At 40.3% G+C, this 16,182-nt stretch overlaps 1 protein-coding gene across 1 annotated transcript in view; it reads right to left on the bottom strand.

Annotated features, from left to right (window-relative positions):
• Nucleotides 1–5,639: 5,639 nt before the first annotated feature.
• The window catches only part of lmtk2 (lemur tyrosine kinase 2), a 134,733-nt gene continuing 124,190 nt past the window's right edge, over nt 5,640–16,182 (bottom strand). The window contains exon 14 of the mRNA XM_059979015.1: nt 5,640–11,385. Within this exon, the coding sequence (XP_059834998.1) occupies nt 11,357–11,385 (29 nt within the window). The 3' untranslated portion in view covers nt 5,640–11,356. The remainder of the gene's footprint in view (nt 11,386–16,182) is intronic.

The raw sequence follows: 16,182 nt of genomic DNA, 5'->3' as shown, positions 1-16,182 counted from the left end.
CACCCATCGGCCCCGACCTGAATTCACCTATCGCTCCCGACAAGCTGCCTGCGGGGAAACGCACACGACTCCAACTCGAGATTCAAACATTTTTAAACGTCATTTCCAGGACACAAGTGTAAAGGAGAACAAAATACCTGGGCACTTGTGATGCCGCTGTGATGCAGATCCGATGCAGCGAAAAAAAAAAACACAATAAGATGAACACAACAATAAAAACACAAACATGAAGTCATGAGGTAGCTTGATTGTATGTCCATAAAGTGACGCTAATAAAGTCGTGGTGGGGTTTGTGGAGGTGTGGGTTAACAGGCGGAGGTGTTGATCAGCCGTACTACTTGGGGAAAGTAACTGTTTTTGAGTCTGGTACTGTTCTGAACTTCAAAAGACCCTTCCTATTTCCTATCTCCTTCACATGTTCCACCAGTCTGTTGTCGCCAGTACAATCTCTGCGGTGGTGTGCTGGGGCAGTGGCATCAACACAGGTGATGTCCACAGGCTCAATAAACTGATTTGAAATGCTGGTCTGTTATAGGAGTCAAACTGGACACAGTGGAGGCTACGGTAGAACGAAGGACCCTATGGAAAATCCTGGTGATTCTGGACAATGCCCCTCACCCTCTGCATGCCACCTTGGCTGAACAGAGGAGGACTAAGACAACTGCGCTGCTCCAAAGAGTGCAAAATGAGGTCATTCTTACCCTCGACCATTAGGTGCTGTGATGAATCAACCAGTAGCCAGGGAAGTGATGACCCCCTCCTATTAGACAGTTTGAAGTAACCTAATATTTATTCTTTCTTACTTCCCTTCGAATATTTGTATATCTGTGTACCCAAGCACTTGTGATGCCACCAGTGGCTCTGTCATTTCCTTTGGGATCAATAAAGTATCTATCTACCTGCATGCAAACTTTTATCACTTTCTGAAGAAAGCACAGACTGCACGTGCTGGAAATAATGAGGAAAAAATGTAATAAAAGGTCCAAGTCCGGTCGTTTTTTGATTTGTCGTATTTCTGTCGAACGGGATCTCGCGGAAGTCACCTGGCAGCCTCTGGTAGTGGGGACTCACAGAACGCCTGAATTCATCACCGATTCTGTTAGAGGTGGGCTTAAGTTTAGAGAAGTCTATGTGGAAATTGGTCCTCAGTCTGTCCAACATTCCCCAAAGTATGTCAATACTTGTTCATTGGTTTGCGCTTTCTCCAGCGCCTGCAACGCCGGCACAGAGACCAAACTGCGATGAACAGGCTCCGCGTTGCCTCTTTGGCCATTACCAGGAAGCCACACCTGGCCCATTAGCAAGCCTAAGAGGAGTCAACAACAGGGACACTTCAGAAGGAAACACCAAGGGCAAGTCAACCTGATGCTCCCGGATAGAACTGCACAGCTATAAAGTTCAATTGCTCTCAAGGGTGGCACACTTTTCAAGGAGCAGCAGTGTGCAAGCTGGACATCAATCTTTAAGAATCCCCATCACCCAGGACACACTCTCTTTTCATGAGGTACAGGAGCCTGAAGAGACGCATTCAACATTCAGGGAACAGCTTCTTCCATTCTACCATCAGATTTCTGAATGGATATTGAACCCATGAACATGACCTTTTTTCCTCTTTTTGCGCTACTTATTTAATTTATATACTGAATATCTTAGCATGATTTATAGTTTTTAAAATTATGTATTTCAAATTACTGCTGCCTCCAAACAACATACTTAATGGCATAAACCTGATTCTGAGCTCTCAGGATTGTGATACACTACAACAGGCTGGATTTCCAAGTGATCACCCAATTTAATTATTCTTCCCAATCCAATCATGGCCTCCTCTACTGCAGCAATGAGGCCACTCTCAGGTTGGAGAAGCAACACATATTCCTTCTGGGTAGCCTCCAAACAAATGGCATGAACATTGATTTAAGGCCATAAATTATAGGAGCAAAAGTAGGCTATTTGGCCCATCGAGTCTGCTCCAGTTTTATCATGGCTGATCCATTCTTCTCAGCCCCAATCTTCTGCCTTTCCCCCATATCCCTTCATGCCCTGTCCAATCGACCTCAGCCTTAAATACACATAAAGACCTGGCCTCCACAGCTGCCTGTGGCAAAGAATTCCACAGATTCACCACTCTCCAGTTAAAGAAATTCCTTCTCATCTCCATTCTAGAAGGTCGCCCCTCTATTCTGAAGCTGTGCCCTCTGGTCCACCACAGGAAATACCCTCTCCACATCAAGGCCTTTCACTATTTGAAAGGGTTCAAGTAGATGATGCCTCATTCTTCTGAATTCCAGTGAATACAGACCCAGAGCCATCAAGCGCACTTCACATGACAAGCCATTCAATCCTGGAATCATTTTCGTGAACCTCCTTTGAACTCTCTCCAGTTTCAGCACATCCTTTCTCAGATAAGGGACCTAAAATTGCTCACAATACTCCAAGTGAGGCCTCACCAGTGCTTTATAAAGCACCTACATCCTTGATTTTATATTCTAGTCCTCTCGAAATGAATGCTAACATTCCATTTGCCTTCCTCACCACAGACTCAACCTGCAAATGAATCTTCAGGGAATCGTGCACGAGGACTGCCAAATCCCTTTGTGCCTCAGATTTTTGTATTTTTCCTCCATTTAGAAAATAGTCAACTCTTACATTTCTGCTACCAAAGTGCATGACCATACACTTCCCGACACTGTATTCAATCTGCTGCTTCTAATCTAAATCCGTCTGTAGCCCCTCCACTTCCTCAAAACTACCTGCCCCTCCATTTATGTGTGTATTGTCTGCAAACTTTGCAACAAAGCCATCAATTCTATCATCCAAACATAAAAAGATAATTGGACCCCACACAGACCCCTGTGGAACACCACTAGTTGCTGGCAGCCAACAGAAAAAGTTCCCTTTATTCTCGCTCTTTGCATCCTACTAATGATTCTAGCTTTATCCTGCTTGCTAGAATCTTTCCTGTAATACCAGGGTTTCTATAGCTTCTAGTAATTTCACCCCCTCCCATTCCATTCCAAGACTGGCTCCCTTCTCTTCTCCTCACTTACCCATCACCTCCCTTTGATGCCTCACTTCCTCCCCTTTCTCTTGTGGTCCTCTCTCTTATCAGATTCCTTCCTCTTCAGCCCTTTATCTCTTCTACCTATCACCTCGCTTTTAATTCATCCTCCCTCCCCACCCACCCACCTATTTTCCCCTATAACCTGCTTGTTAGTACTTCCCCCCCCTCCCTCACCTTATTCTGGTTTGTGCTCCTTTCCTGTACTGATGAAGGGTATCAGCCCAAAACTTCAACTGTTTATTCCCCTCCACTGATGCTTCCTGACCTGCTGAATTCCTCCAGTGTTGTTGTTCAGGATTATGGGACAAGCAGAGGAAAGAAGGGCAGATGGGTTGTTAGTTTAGGAGATGGTGTGTTCTCCTTTTGCCATTCGTCCGGAGCTAGTGCATCCACTGCAGGGACTCAGGAATCCAAGGCCCTGAGGCTCTGGGTCATGGATTCCCAGGATTTGTAGATGGGCTGTTGTACTTTTCCATGGTTTGGAAAATTCATTGAATGTTTTCTTATTTCTGTCAGCCAATCTCTTTTTAGGACAGAGTTTAGAAGGCTATCTGATTTGAGAGTCTACTATGTGCAAATGACATAGTCAGCCCGATTGAGTAAAATTAAGGTCTAACTCTAATGAGGACCTAAAGCTGAAAATGTTGGAAGAAAGAACAAAAGAATCAGACATAAACATTGCAGGCTTATGACTCTGTCATCTGATTTCACTTGTCTTTTTCTTGCTCACAAGATTAGGGTGACAGTGACCCTAATGGTTAAAGCACCAGCGATCAAGGTTCAATTCCCATTGCTCTCTGTAAGGAGTTTGTATGTTCTCCTTGTGTCCATGTGGGTTTCCTCCCACATTTCAAAAGGTCTATAGGTTAGGGTTAGTGAGTTGAGGGAATGCTATGTTGGCACCGGAAGCATGGCAACACTTGCGGGCTGCCCCCAGCACATCCTCGGACTGTGTTGGTCGTTGATGCAAACGACGCATTTCACTGAATGTTTCAATATACATATGACAAATAACACTATTTTTCTAATTTTACTTATACACAGTTCATCGAAATGACGCTTGGTAGAGAAATCCTCAACACCCACAGGGTGAAGTAGATTCACCTCAATTTACCATTGTGGTCATGGGTTTATAGTATTTCAATTGGAAAATTAGCCCTGACATGTTTTCTGCAAGTTGATAGTTAAAATTGAGGTCACATATTCTCGAAATTCCAGTAACTGCCCTTTTGCCATTCCCGATTCTCTCATCTCCCTCTAGTGCTCCTCCCCTTCCCTTTCTTCTGTTGTCTTCTAGCCTCTCCTATCAGATTTCTTTCTCTAGCCCTTTATCTTTTACCTATCAACTTCCCAGCACTTTACTTCACCCCTCCCCCTCCCAGTTGCACCTATCTCCTAAAATCTTGTACTTCTTCCTCCCCTCCCTCTAATTTCTCATCTCTTTTTTTAGTCCTGATAAAGGGTTTTGGCCCGAAACATCAACCATTTACTCTTTTCCATAGATGTTGCCTGGCCTGCTGAGTTCCTCCAGCATTTTGTGTGTTGCTTGGACTCCCAGCATCTGCAGATTTTCTCATTTTCACCTATTAATCATGTTCACTTCAAGAAGAAGTGGTTAAACAAGCCAATATAAAATAACCACCACCCTCAGCGTTTGGTCCCTTCCTTGCCAGGAAATTATAGACAAGACTGTTTTGCAAGTCAATTTTGACAAGGGACACTACTTACAGTCACTTTGTATATATTACCAATGCAAGTTTCAATGCATTTTCTGAAACTGGTTTAGAGTATGTTTTGAATAACCATTGCTGTTATCAAAAGCAGATAAAGTTGTGTATAGATTAATTTACCTCAGCTTGACTAAAAACCGGACTGCTGTATCCTTTGCATTACAAATTAAACCACTAGGGTTTGTCATGTCTTACTGCTCATTTATAACCCTAACATTGATCTGATCTCCAAACTGGAAGGGCATGCTCAAAATTCAACTGCAACCTGGGAAGAGGGAGTCACAAAGAGTTAATGATACTCCCTGTGGCCACTTATTCGATATCTTTTGTAACTCCATAAAGTGGCCACTGAGTGTATGTTCATGGTCTTCTGCTACTGTAGCCCGTCCACTTCAAGGTTCAATATATTGTGCATTCAGAGATGCTCTTCTGCACACCACTGTTGTAACATGGCTACTTGAGTTACTGTCACCTTGAACCAATCTGGCCATTCTCCTCTGATCTTCATCATTAACAAGATGCTTTCACCAAGAGAACTGCTGATCACTAGAAAAAGTTTTTTTTCCCACTATTCTCTGTACACTGTTGTGTATAAAATCCACCCCCCCCCCCCGAGACCAGCAGTTTCTGAGACACTCAAACCACCCCAACTGGCACCAAACAATCATTCCAGTCAAAAGACCACATTCCTTCCCCATTCTGACATTTGGTCTGAACAATAACTGAACCTCTTAACCATGTCAGTATGCTTTTATGCATTGAGTTGCTACCACCTGATTGGGGTGATTAGATAAAATATTTGCATTAATGGGATGTAAAGGTGTACCTAATAAAGTGGCCACTGAGTGTATAAATTAATTCATTTGACTTTATTCTGAATATTAAATATCCATAGTGCATTTAAATTACAAACAATTTATTGAATTACACTATGCATGGAATCAAAGTAAAAATATTACATATCAAAATGTACATTTCATGAAGTGACCTGATTTTCTTCTTTATTAACTGTGATATGTAATCAGTAATTTCATATATTTTTTATTAAATTACAAAAGAAAACCTTGTGCCTATGACTTTGTTACACCATCTCCCATTTACAGACAAATTAAACACTTATATACATCCAGTACCATCAAACATTAAGTTACACTTCAAATGTGCAAGATAAAGCAATACATTGCACAAGATTATCTGGTATCTCCATGAAAGATTTAATTCGCTTCAAAATAATGTAGAACAGCCTACTGTGAACAAAATACTATACACAACTTTAGATTTCAGGTGGGTTTGAAGGTGAAGAGAAGAAGTTTTTAATATTTACAAGTCATCTTCAAGAATGAACCCTAGGGAAAAATATCTTTAAAGGAACATGCACTTTTTGATCATTGAGGCACATTCCTATGGTTCACATTTACAGGATCAGTCAGACCAGTTAATCAAGAAGTCTCAGACATGTGCAGTAACTTGGCAATACCTTCTGTACAATCAGCCCTGCGTTTGCACTTTGCTTTAATATGGTAGCAACAGCTTACACAGGTTATTTTCAGTAGTGATCTCTGAAAACATTCGGTACTGCTGGAGTTGGGATCCAAATGTAGATTTATGTTATGAACAAAATTGCCCAACAGCCCAACCAGAGAACAGGAAAGTTAAATTTCCTGGTATGCAGGGTAGAATGTAGCTAGTGGACTCCTAAAAAAAAACCACAAGAGCTTGCTGTCAGCACCTCTGCCTGCCAGTGTTTGGCTATCTGGTTTGCTCGAGATCACAGTACCATCGAGTGGGAAGGCAACGTTAAAAGTATTGCATTGTTCTTTCTTGCAAATTGCTTTTTCATTTACATAAACATTTGCCAAGTAACCGACCATTTAGACGATTAAGCAGTGCTGGAAACATATGGCGATAGCTACAGGCAGCCACCCGAAAGACTGCATTATTTCACACAGCATACAGAAATAAAATATATCATCCAGCCCATTTCTCTAAGGCAACAGTCAAGATTGCTATGAAATTGTTGGATTCCCCTCACCTGACCGATCAATTGAATTTAATTGGACACATTTGATTTAGCATTACTTGTTCAAAGTGGCATCACCTTTTCCTAAATTACCATTGTTGTAGACAGCTTATGTTTAAAAATATTACCAAATTATTGCAAAATATATCTTGTGACAAGTACACTATAAACAAAAATCTTTGCCTATTAATAATAACAGTTCAGGGTAATTTTGAACTATCATAAATAGCAGATCACAACTGTCCTGAACCATTAACTAACAAAAAAAGGAACATATTCAAGACTAAAATATTGCACAACTACCAATAAAAGTAAAGTTAATAGGTTCGAAGGTAGAGTTTGACTAGAGTCTCAAGTGTAGTGGAATATTCCTTCATAACAGAAGAGTTACAAGTATTGGGGAGAGGCTGCTCACATTCTCAGTATTAAGATGCCATTTTCTATTTCAGATTGACTTATCAGGGTGTACTTCCAGTCTGAGCACAAAGCATCTGAGCTGTTTGACCAACTGCTGGCATTTTAACAAGGTCACCACAAGGCTAGATCCTGTTGTTCTGGAACCACATGCAAGTACAGAAGCAACAGCCAAAATTTTGTTGCTCGTCTCCCGCGCAAGCAGCAACATTTGAGTGATCAGTAATAATTCAATGATTGCAAATATAAACACATGAGATCAGGGCAATTTGCAGTGGGCAAGTGACTCTGAACTGCTGCTCTTCAGAACGTGTTAATATGACAGTTTAATTATTACATATGGTTTGTACATTTTGGACACTAATTCATTCCAGTCACTATCAGCATCTCACTACTGGGCGTTTTTAAATCCTAGTGTGAATATTTAGACAGAGGAGCCATCCAAATGTGTGCAAGGGAGCTGGACGAACAGTGAGTGCATTCCACTCACTCAAAACCACACTTCAGCAACTGTTCCAAAACTGGCAGCTGTAGGACAGTTTTCCTTTGCACAATTTTCAAGGTTTCTTTCAAAGGTTTGTTTAACCATTAATATATGCAAAACATTACCTTATTATCCACATACTTTAAAACAGAACTAAAGACAACTGAGGACTCATTTCTGGTTGTTATTCTATAGAGCTTGGAAATTTCAACAAAGCATTAACTTTTTCTATCACCCTAATGAATGAAAAAATTCAATCCATTGTATTAAACAAAAGTACTGTAGTGAGTTTGGCAGAATTGCTACAAACTTTATCAGTAACTGAAAGACCAACCTTCAATTCCTACTTGCCTCTACGTTACCTTTATTTTTGCTGCTTCTGTCTGGCTTTCTTCACGGCTAATTTTTGTTTATAGGCACTAATTAATTCTTGAATCCTGGATGGCCAAATGTGATGAGATAACTTGTGGGTGACAAACTTGCATTTAATTTGATTTCAGGTTCATTGTGCTGCAGAGAATTGACGGTCGAGGCACAATGATTCCCTGGTTGTATAATTTTCACTCCGTTTAAAGAAAGCAGTCTTTACAGCTAAATACCTACAAAGACATAACAAGTTGCACTGATGTTCCACCATCACTAAATAAAAGGATCTAATCATCTTGAAGTGGGATCTTGCAGAAATCTGTGGGCAAATTCAATTTATGCCAAGCTGTCTCCCAGAAAACCAATTCTACATTACAATCATTGGCACATTATCAATTATGATGCTTTTGTAAGTGAGCAGAATCATTGACTTTTCCTTAAAACCCCCAAAATCCTTGAAAGGATGTCAATTAGCAGAGTCCCTGGAAAAGATTTTTACTGCCTTCTAATGAATCTCTGTACAGCTCTGTAGCTGTCATAATTATCCACAAAAAGTCTTTTACTAAATCTCCTACCATAAATAACAACAAAAGAGACCAGAGTCTCTCAATATCATTTTCCCCTCTCACTTTCCAGTGAGATCTTTCCAGTCAAATCTTTGTCAGAATTCGTTTTGGCAGTGGAAGGGAACCACATACTCAAATATGAATCTCCCAAGCAAATACATCAACTTCTCAATTTTAAATTTTAAACTAAGTTTAAAACTAGTTGAGTTTATCACTTGTTGAGATAGCTCTTTAGTCCAAGGCAACTGGCGATGCAAATAAACCTGAGAACAGACTACAGACACTGGGATCTAAAGCAAGAAACATAAGCTGCCAGAGGAACTCGGCATGTCGGGCAGCATCTGTAGAAGTGAATGGACAGCTGGCATTCTGCACCCAGTGATGTAGGGTTTAAAAATGTCAACTTTCCCTCTGCCTCCACAGCTGCTGCCTGACCTGGAAAGTTCCTCCAGCAGCTTGATCTAGCTTTCATACAATTGATGCACCCATCAGCTAATCCAGAACAGACCAGTCCTACCAGCCGGATAACCAGAATTCCTCAGTACACGGGTTAAAACACCTCCCAAAAGGTCAATGGCTGAGTACTATCAATACCCAGTATTACCCAAAAGAACTGCTGTAACAGAGGAGTTAAAGTCTAGGACAGTATGTGAATATATCTCAATTATTACTAGCTCCTTTCCCAGCTGAGAAGCCCAGATCTGGTGCAGTTCCCATGTTCAGGGCATGCACTGCTTTCAGTAGTAAAGGAATTAGTTAAGGAAATTCAGTTACTAATAAGCCACAAGACCAGGAAGGGAGATTGAGGATCAGTTGAGGAAATATACTAAGTCACAAAGACACAAGTCGGGAAGGGAGAATTTAGGACCAGCTCCTCAGGCCACTCTCCCAGGAGTAGGCTTAATTGAAAATCCAACACCCCTGCAATAATATCAAGTGCAGAATAAATACTTAAACCATTTTGCACAACTTCAGAGGAAAAGGTGGGGGGAAGCTTTCAGTACTTGGATAAAGGGCAAGCATCCAGGAACTGAAGGCTTCTCTCCAGTTCCAGTTCATAAAAAGATCACTTTCCTTTGAGGTGGTATTCCCCCATGTCTACATTCCAAGACCAGGAGATGATGGACAGATGGAGAAATAAAATTAAAACAGTTGTGCAGAGACTGACAGAGTTGTGGATCTTGTTGTGGCATCTCCAGGCTTTCTTGGTCCAGCCAGCAGCGCCACACACAATTTTGGACCAGGACTATCAAAGCAAGGGCTCAGAATTGCCAATTACATCTCCCAGCAGCACATGGACACTGAGTCACTTCCAATGCTCGTTATTCAGGTCAATGTGAATAAGGTACCAGAATATTTTGCTAATTCCAGTGCATTAATAAGCACATCTTCATTTTCAGTATACAAATAAAACAAGCAGCAGAAATAAAATGAGAACGAAATGTGTTTTATAACCTAAGATTGTAGTTTGTTGAATTGTAACTGGTGTTCACTTTTTTGAATAGGTACCTGATGCTACAATTGAATCAAATCTTTTCTGCAAAGTTTGTTGTTATAAAGTCATTCAACCAACTTCATGCTGGATTGGTGAATCAAACTTGATTTCTGAACATGTTTAGAACACTAAGTCACTAGAAGTTACTTATACATTACCATTCAGTCTCAGTAGCTTTTAATTTTTAAACACCAAAGCCAAAAAAAGTTAGTGTTCTGAGGATAAGGTCTTGGATACACAGAGCAGTACCATTGCTTAGGGCCAGATGCAAATGAGGCAACCACTTGTGTATTCTGGGCTACAATATGCATATAAGCAACTTTTAAAAAAGGCTTGCAAACATAACTCAGGCTAGCTTTGACATTTGGAAGCAAACTTGTGGAATATATGCCACACAACTGCCACAGAAGTTATACCCTCAGAACTGCAATAGCTTTAAAAGGTTCACAGAACAGGTGGTAAATACTTGTCACAGCTGTGACACTGGTTTTATGGAATGATTGGCTTAAACACTTTGCAAATCATTGCTTTGCATATATCCTGCGGCCTAGTCTTTAAAAAGAGGTATTGTTATCAAGAGGCTTTTTGAAATAGATTCACATTGCTGAATTGTTAATTATATTCCTGTTGGAAACTGCCATAATGAACAGGGAATTTACTTTAGCAGGTGCCAGATAGCTCAATTATAAAACCAGAGGGCCATAAGATCACCAGTTACCTTTTACACATAATGCAGATTCTCAAATAAAACATCATCATAACATGAAACTTATCACCAACTGTACCCTTTCTCTGGAAAACTCATTTATAGGTTAAATATAACACAATACAGAGAACTGCAGATAAAAATTAATTAATTTCTCCCTTCTTTAAGGGAACAGAAAAATAGTGAACTATGAACAATCCTATGTCTGCAAAGTGAACTTAGCCATGGAGCGGCAAGGAATTCAAAAGAAGATTGCCAAAAGTTGTGTCCATGGGCTTATTGAAGCTAGTTATCCAGCCTTCCATTGTTCTGAAACTACTGTCCAGTCAGAACTCATTTTTAGTATAACATGGACAATATTTAAATATTTTATACTTTGTTGTGCACAGACTCATTTCAATTTTGTGGAAAAAGAATTGGTTCATCCATCTTATTTTAAATCTGAACTGGCTTGTCCTGTCAGATAGTCTGATTATGAAATAAAAGAAAACACAAATCACTTTCCAGTTGTCTTTCAATCTTTCTCTCCATCTTCACTGCTTCCTAGAAACAAAGAGAAAATAAACATCAGAAATCACAAAAACATGAAGCTTCTCCATCATTTAGGACCCCCATCTCAGAGGACATCCCTCTTATCACTACCACCATTAGAGAGAAGTACAGGAGTGAAGAAGGTGAAGACACCCACTCAACATTTTAGGAACAGCTTCTTCTCCACCACCAGATTTCTGACTAGACAATAACTGGACATGAACACCACCTCACCACTTTTGCTTTCTTTTTGCACTTATTATGTACCTCCTGTACCTAATAAAGTAACTACTGAGAGTATATTTGTGGTCTTCTGCTGCATAGCCAATCACCTCAAGGTTTGATAGTGATGATCTTCTGTACACCACTGCTTAAATGTGTGATTATCTTCCTGTCAGTTTGAACCAGTCTGTCCATTCTCCTCCAACCTCTCTCATTGCCCACAGAACTGCCACTCACTCGATACGTTTTGTTTTCCACACAATTCTCTGTAAATCCTAGATGGTTGTACATGAAAAATCAGCAGTTTGAGATACTCAAAATCACTCCATCTGGCACCAACAAGCATTCCATCGTCAAAGTCACTTAGATCACATTTCTCTAAACAACTGAATCTTTGACCATAACTGCATGCTTTTATGCTGCCATGTGATTGGCTGATTAGATATTTACATTAATAAAGGTGTACACGTATACCTAATAAATGTATATTTCTTGTTGCAATTTAGTTTTTTTAAAATGTATTGCATGTACTACTGCTGCAAAACAACAAGTTTCATGACATATGTCAGAAGACAGTAGGTCTGTCTGTCTGTCAAACCTGATTCTGAAGTGTGAATTGATCTCATTAGTTTGTTGGCTTGGTATCAAACGTTACACCACAGAGTCAGATGGCTTTAGGAAAGTGAAGCAATCCTTTGAAACACTGAACACTTCTCTATGTCACAAAGGTGATCATCGTTTCCAAGTACTTCATTAACTACAAAGTGCTTCGGCATGTGCAGGCAATAAAACATTTTTAATTTCTCTTTTTATGTTAATCATCATCCTAGAAGAATAAATGGTGTCTTTTAAATAATTGCTTGATGGTCTAAATATCTAATTAAGATTATTAAACACAAAGTACACTGCAGATGCTGTGGTCAAATCAACACATACAAGCAAGCTGGATGAACTCAGCAGGTCGGGCAGCATCTGTTGAAATGAGCAATCAACGGATGTTGCCTGACCTGCTGAGTTCATCCAGCTTGTTTGTACGTGTTAATTAAGATTATTGGTACCATAAAAATTAAAGAGAGATTAGCTTTATTTGTCACATGGATGTCAAAATATAAAGTCACTTGATTCAAGTCAAAGCAGCAAGGACTGTGCTGGGCAGCCCAGAAGTGTCACTGTGCTTCCAGTGCCAACACAACAAGCCCACAACTCACTACCTCTCACCAGTTAGACACCTTCGATGGTAACCTCAAGAAGGCAACTTTAATCATAAACAAGAAAGAAAAATGAAGAGCACAGAGGGGGAGCAGTGAAGGTCCTGATGTAGGGTCTCGGCCCAAAACATTGACTGTTTACTCCCCTCTGTAGATGCTACCCGAGTTCCTTCAACATCCAAAGAACCCCATCATGCAGCCATGTCATCTTTTTGCAGCATCAAGAAAATGCACAAGACGAATATTTTTGCAGTTTTGTTTAAAAGGAATAGGCAAATAGGCATAGCTTATTTTCATACAGCACAGCTGACACTCTCACACCGTGCATGTGTTCGGTTCACACCGGCTCCAATGTCACATTCTGATAAGCAGAACTAGGTATCAACAGCTATAAATTCAGCCCAGTGAATGTCCAAAGTACACATCTGTGTTAGCCTCAACAGAAAGTCACCTCTAAGTGAGAACCAGAGAGCATATGAAGGAAGCCCTTCAGACCTCTGTGTTTTTGAAAGCGCTCTCTGGCTCTTTCCCCAATGTTTCTTCAAATATTTAATCAATACACTTAAGGCTGCTGAATCAAAGAAGCTTGCGACAGAAAGGGTCGTGTACCGTCAATTCTTTTTGCCAGTTAACCTTGGTTGCTGGTCTATGCCAATTGCAATTCATTTCTCCCAATTATCCTCTCCCACAAGATCAGTTAATAGTAAATTAGGGCTGCATGGTAGTGTAGTGGTTAGCTCGATGCTATTACAGCGAAGGAAGTTGGAGTTTGAAGTTCAATTCCTGTACTGCCTGTGAAGAGGTTGTACGTTCGCCCCGTGGGTTTACTCCGGGTGTTCGGGTTTCCTCCCACAGTTCAAAGACGTACTGGTTAGGAGGCTAATTGGTCATTGTAAAATGTCCTGTGATTAGGCTAGGACTAAATTGGTGGGTTGCTGTGCAGTTTAGTTCATTAGGCCGGAAGGGTCTGTTCTGTGCTGTACCTCTAAATAAACAAATAAAAATAAATGAGTGCAGCTTCACTGATCTTTCTTACCTGCCTAATTAGTTTATTGTGAATTATCAAAATCGCTGTAATTTATTACTACAGCAAATAAAATATTTGCATTTGACAGCATATGGCACATCCATATCCCTAGATTATTAGGCAATGAAGTACCTGGTTTGATATACACTCATTTCTGTGCTGTAAGAGACATTTTATCCACATGCTTCCTACAACATTTAGGTGTGGCGTGGTAGTGCAATGGTTAGCATAACACTATTACAATGCCAGCAAACTGTGTTCAAAACCTCCACTGCCTGCAAGAAGCTTGTACATTCCTCCCCGGTTCCTGACTTTCTCTAATATTCCAAAGACGTACGGGTTAGTAGGTTCATTGGTCACATGGGTGTAATTCGGCATTGTGGGCTTATTGGACAGAATGGTGGTGTATCTCGAAATAAAAATACCCAAGTAGCTGATGCGTGGATTTATTTATTTATTTTTATTTCGAGATGCAGCATGGAACAGGCCTTTCAGGTCCAGCGAGCCATGTTGCCCAGCAACCCCCGAGCCTAATCACAGGACAATTTATGGCCAATTAACCTATGTATTAACCTACCAGTATGTCTTTGGTCTGTGGGAGGAAACCGAAGCACAATGAGGAAACCTATGCAGTCACGGGGAGAATGTGTAAAGTCCTTATAGACGGCACCAGAATTGAATTCCGAGCTCCAATGCCCCAAGCTGGAATAGCACCGCGGTAACCGCTACACCAGCATGACGACCTGCGGTAGGTTTGTTACTAATTAGGGTTGTAATTTGTTAGGATTTTCAACAAAATAATGGTAACACCTCTACACTAAATATAACAACCCATTAAGTGCCACTATTCACACTGCCTCCAAAATAGTCATGGCCAATATAAATCAAGGCGAAGAGAATGCATTTATCTTGGATTATGCACCTGCTTCATTTCCTACTGATAATTAATTACCCACAATTTTCCTGCTCTGAAAACTAGAAACTTCTGAGGATGCAAGATTGAATTTACAAATGAATATCTTTTAATGGCAGACACTTAAAAAAAAAACGCAAGTAACTCTTTGATAGAAAATAGACATCAAATGGTCTTGCTCCTGTGAAGCACGTGGTCCAAGATTGGAGCAGTTTTAAATCACTTCAGTCAAGATTAAACAGTCAACATTGAAACTCATTTAATATTAGTTGCACCCTGTAAGCCAACATCAAGAGAAATAGTTTCTCCAACTGTTGCTGTAGCGTTGCACAGTTAAGACAGAGCCACCTGCTCAGGATGTACATTTAGTAACTCAGTGTAGAGGAGTTTAGTTCAGCACAGTCTAGATGGACTAGTTTAGCACTGCAGTGATCTGTGACTATGAAAAATTCAACAGTAGGCTGCTGAGAAAAGTTTCTGAGATTGGCTTGTAAGCCCAGATCCCAGGCTTGTAATGATGTCAGGGTAACTATAGCAAAATTATTTTTTTTCTCTTGTTTCAAGCGTATTTTTAATAGTTTGTTGGCTTGAGTATACTTCTTAAATCTATGATTTTAAGCAGGGTACACATTCATAGAATAGTGGCTTGAAATAGGTTTTATAGAGAGTCATAGTGAAGTATAGCACAGACCAGGTCTTTTGGCTCATCTAGTCTATGCCAAGACCATTTAAACTGCCTAATGAATGCAAGAATAAATGCACTATAAAAATAGCCACTGAAAGTTGATCCAGATCTTTAGGGGTAGAGTTATAAGGAAGGTTGACTAGGTTAGGACTTTATTCCCTGCAGTGTAGGAGATTGAGGGGAGATTTGATAGAGGTATACAAAATTATGAAGGGTATAGATAGGGTAAATGCAAGCAGGCTCTTTCCCCTCATATTGGGTGAGACTAGACATCATAGGTGAAAGGTGAAATGTTTAAGGGGAACACGAGTAGGAACTTCTTCACTCACTGGGTGGTGACATTGTGGAATGAGCTGCGAGAGGAAGTGGTGGATGCAGGTTCGATTTCGACATTTAAGAGGAGTTTGGATAATACATGGATGGGAGGGGTAAGGACAACTCTGGTCTGTGTGCAGGAATAAAAGTTCAGAACAGACTAGATGGGCCAAAGGGCCTGCTTCTGTGCAGTAATGCTCTATGACTCCAAAAGTGCCCATTCCACAAAACGTGAAAGTTTTGTGTTACATTATGCAACCTTAAATTGAACATTTAGCTGGGAAAAATCTGTATTCTATGTGCTTTCTTGTAAAATACTTACATTTTTAAGATAAATGAGAATTATGATCTGATATGTAATTAATGACAGCATAATACAGTGCACATGGAATACATCATGAAGAGCAAGCTGCTTAAAGGTTAAAGCAGTAAGGAGGGG

Source organism: Hypanus sabinus, chromosome 9 (assembly GCF_030144855.1).
Source record: "Hypanus sabinus isolate sHypSab1 chromosome 9, sHypSab1.hap1, whole genome shotgun sequence".
NCBI classification, from domain to species: Eukaryota; Metazoa; Chordata; class Chondrichthyes; order Myliobatiformes; family Dasyatidae; genus Hypanus; species Hypanus sabinus.
Note: the sequence above shows the minus strand (reverse complement) of the source record. Positions and strands in the feature narration are given on the sequence as shown.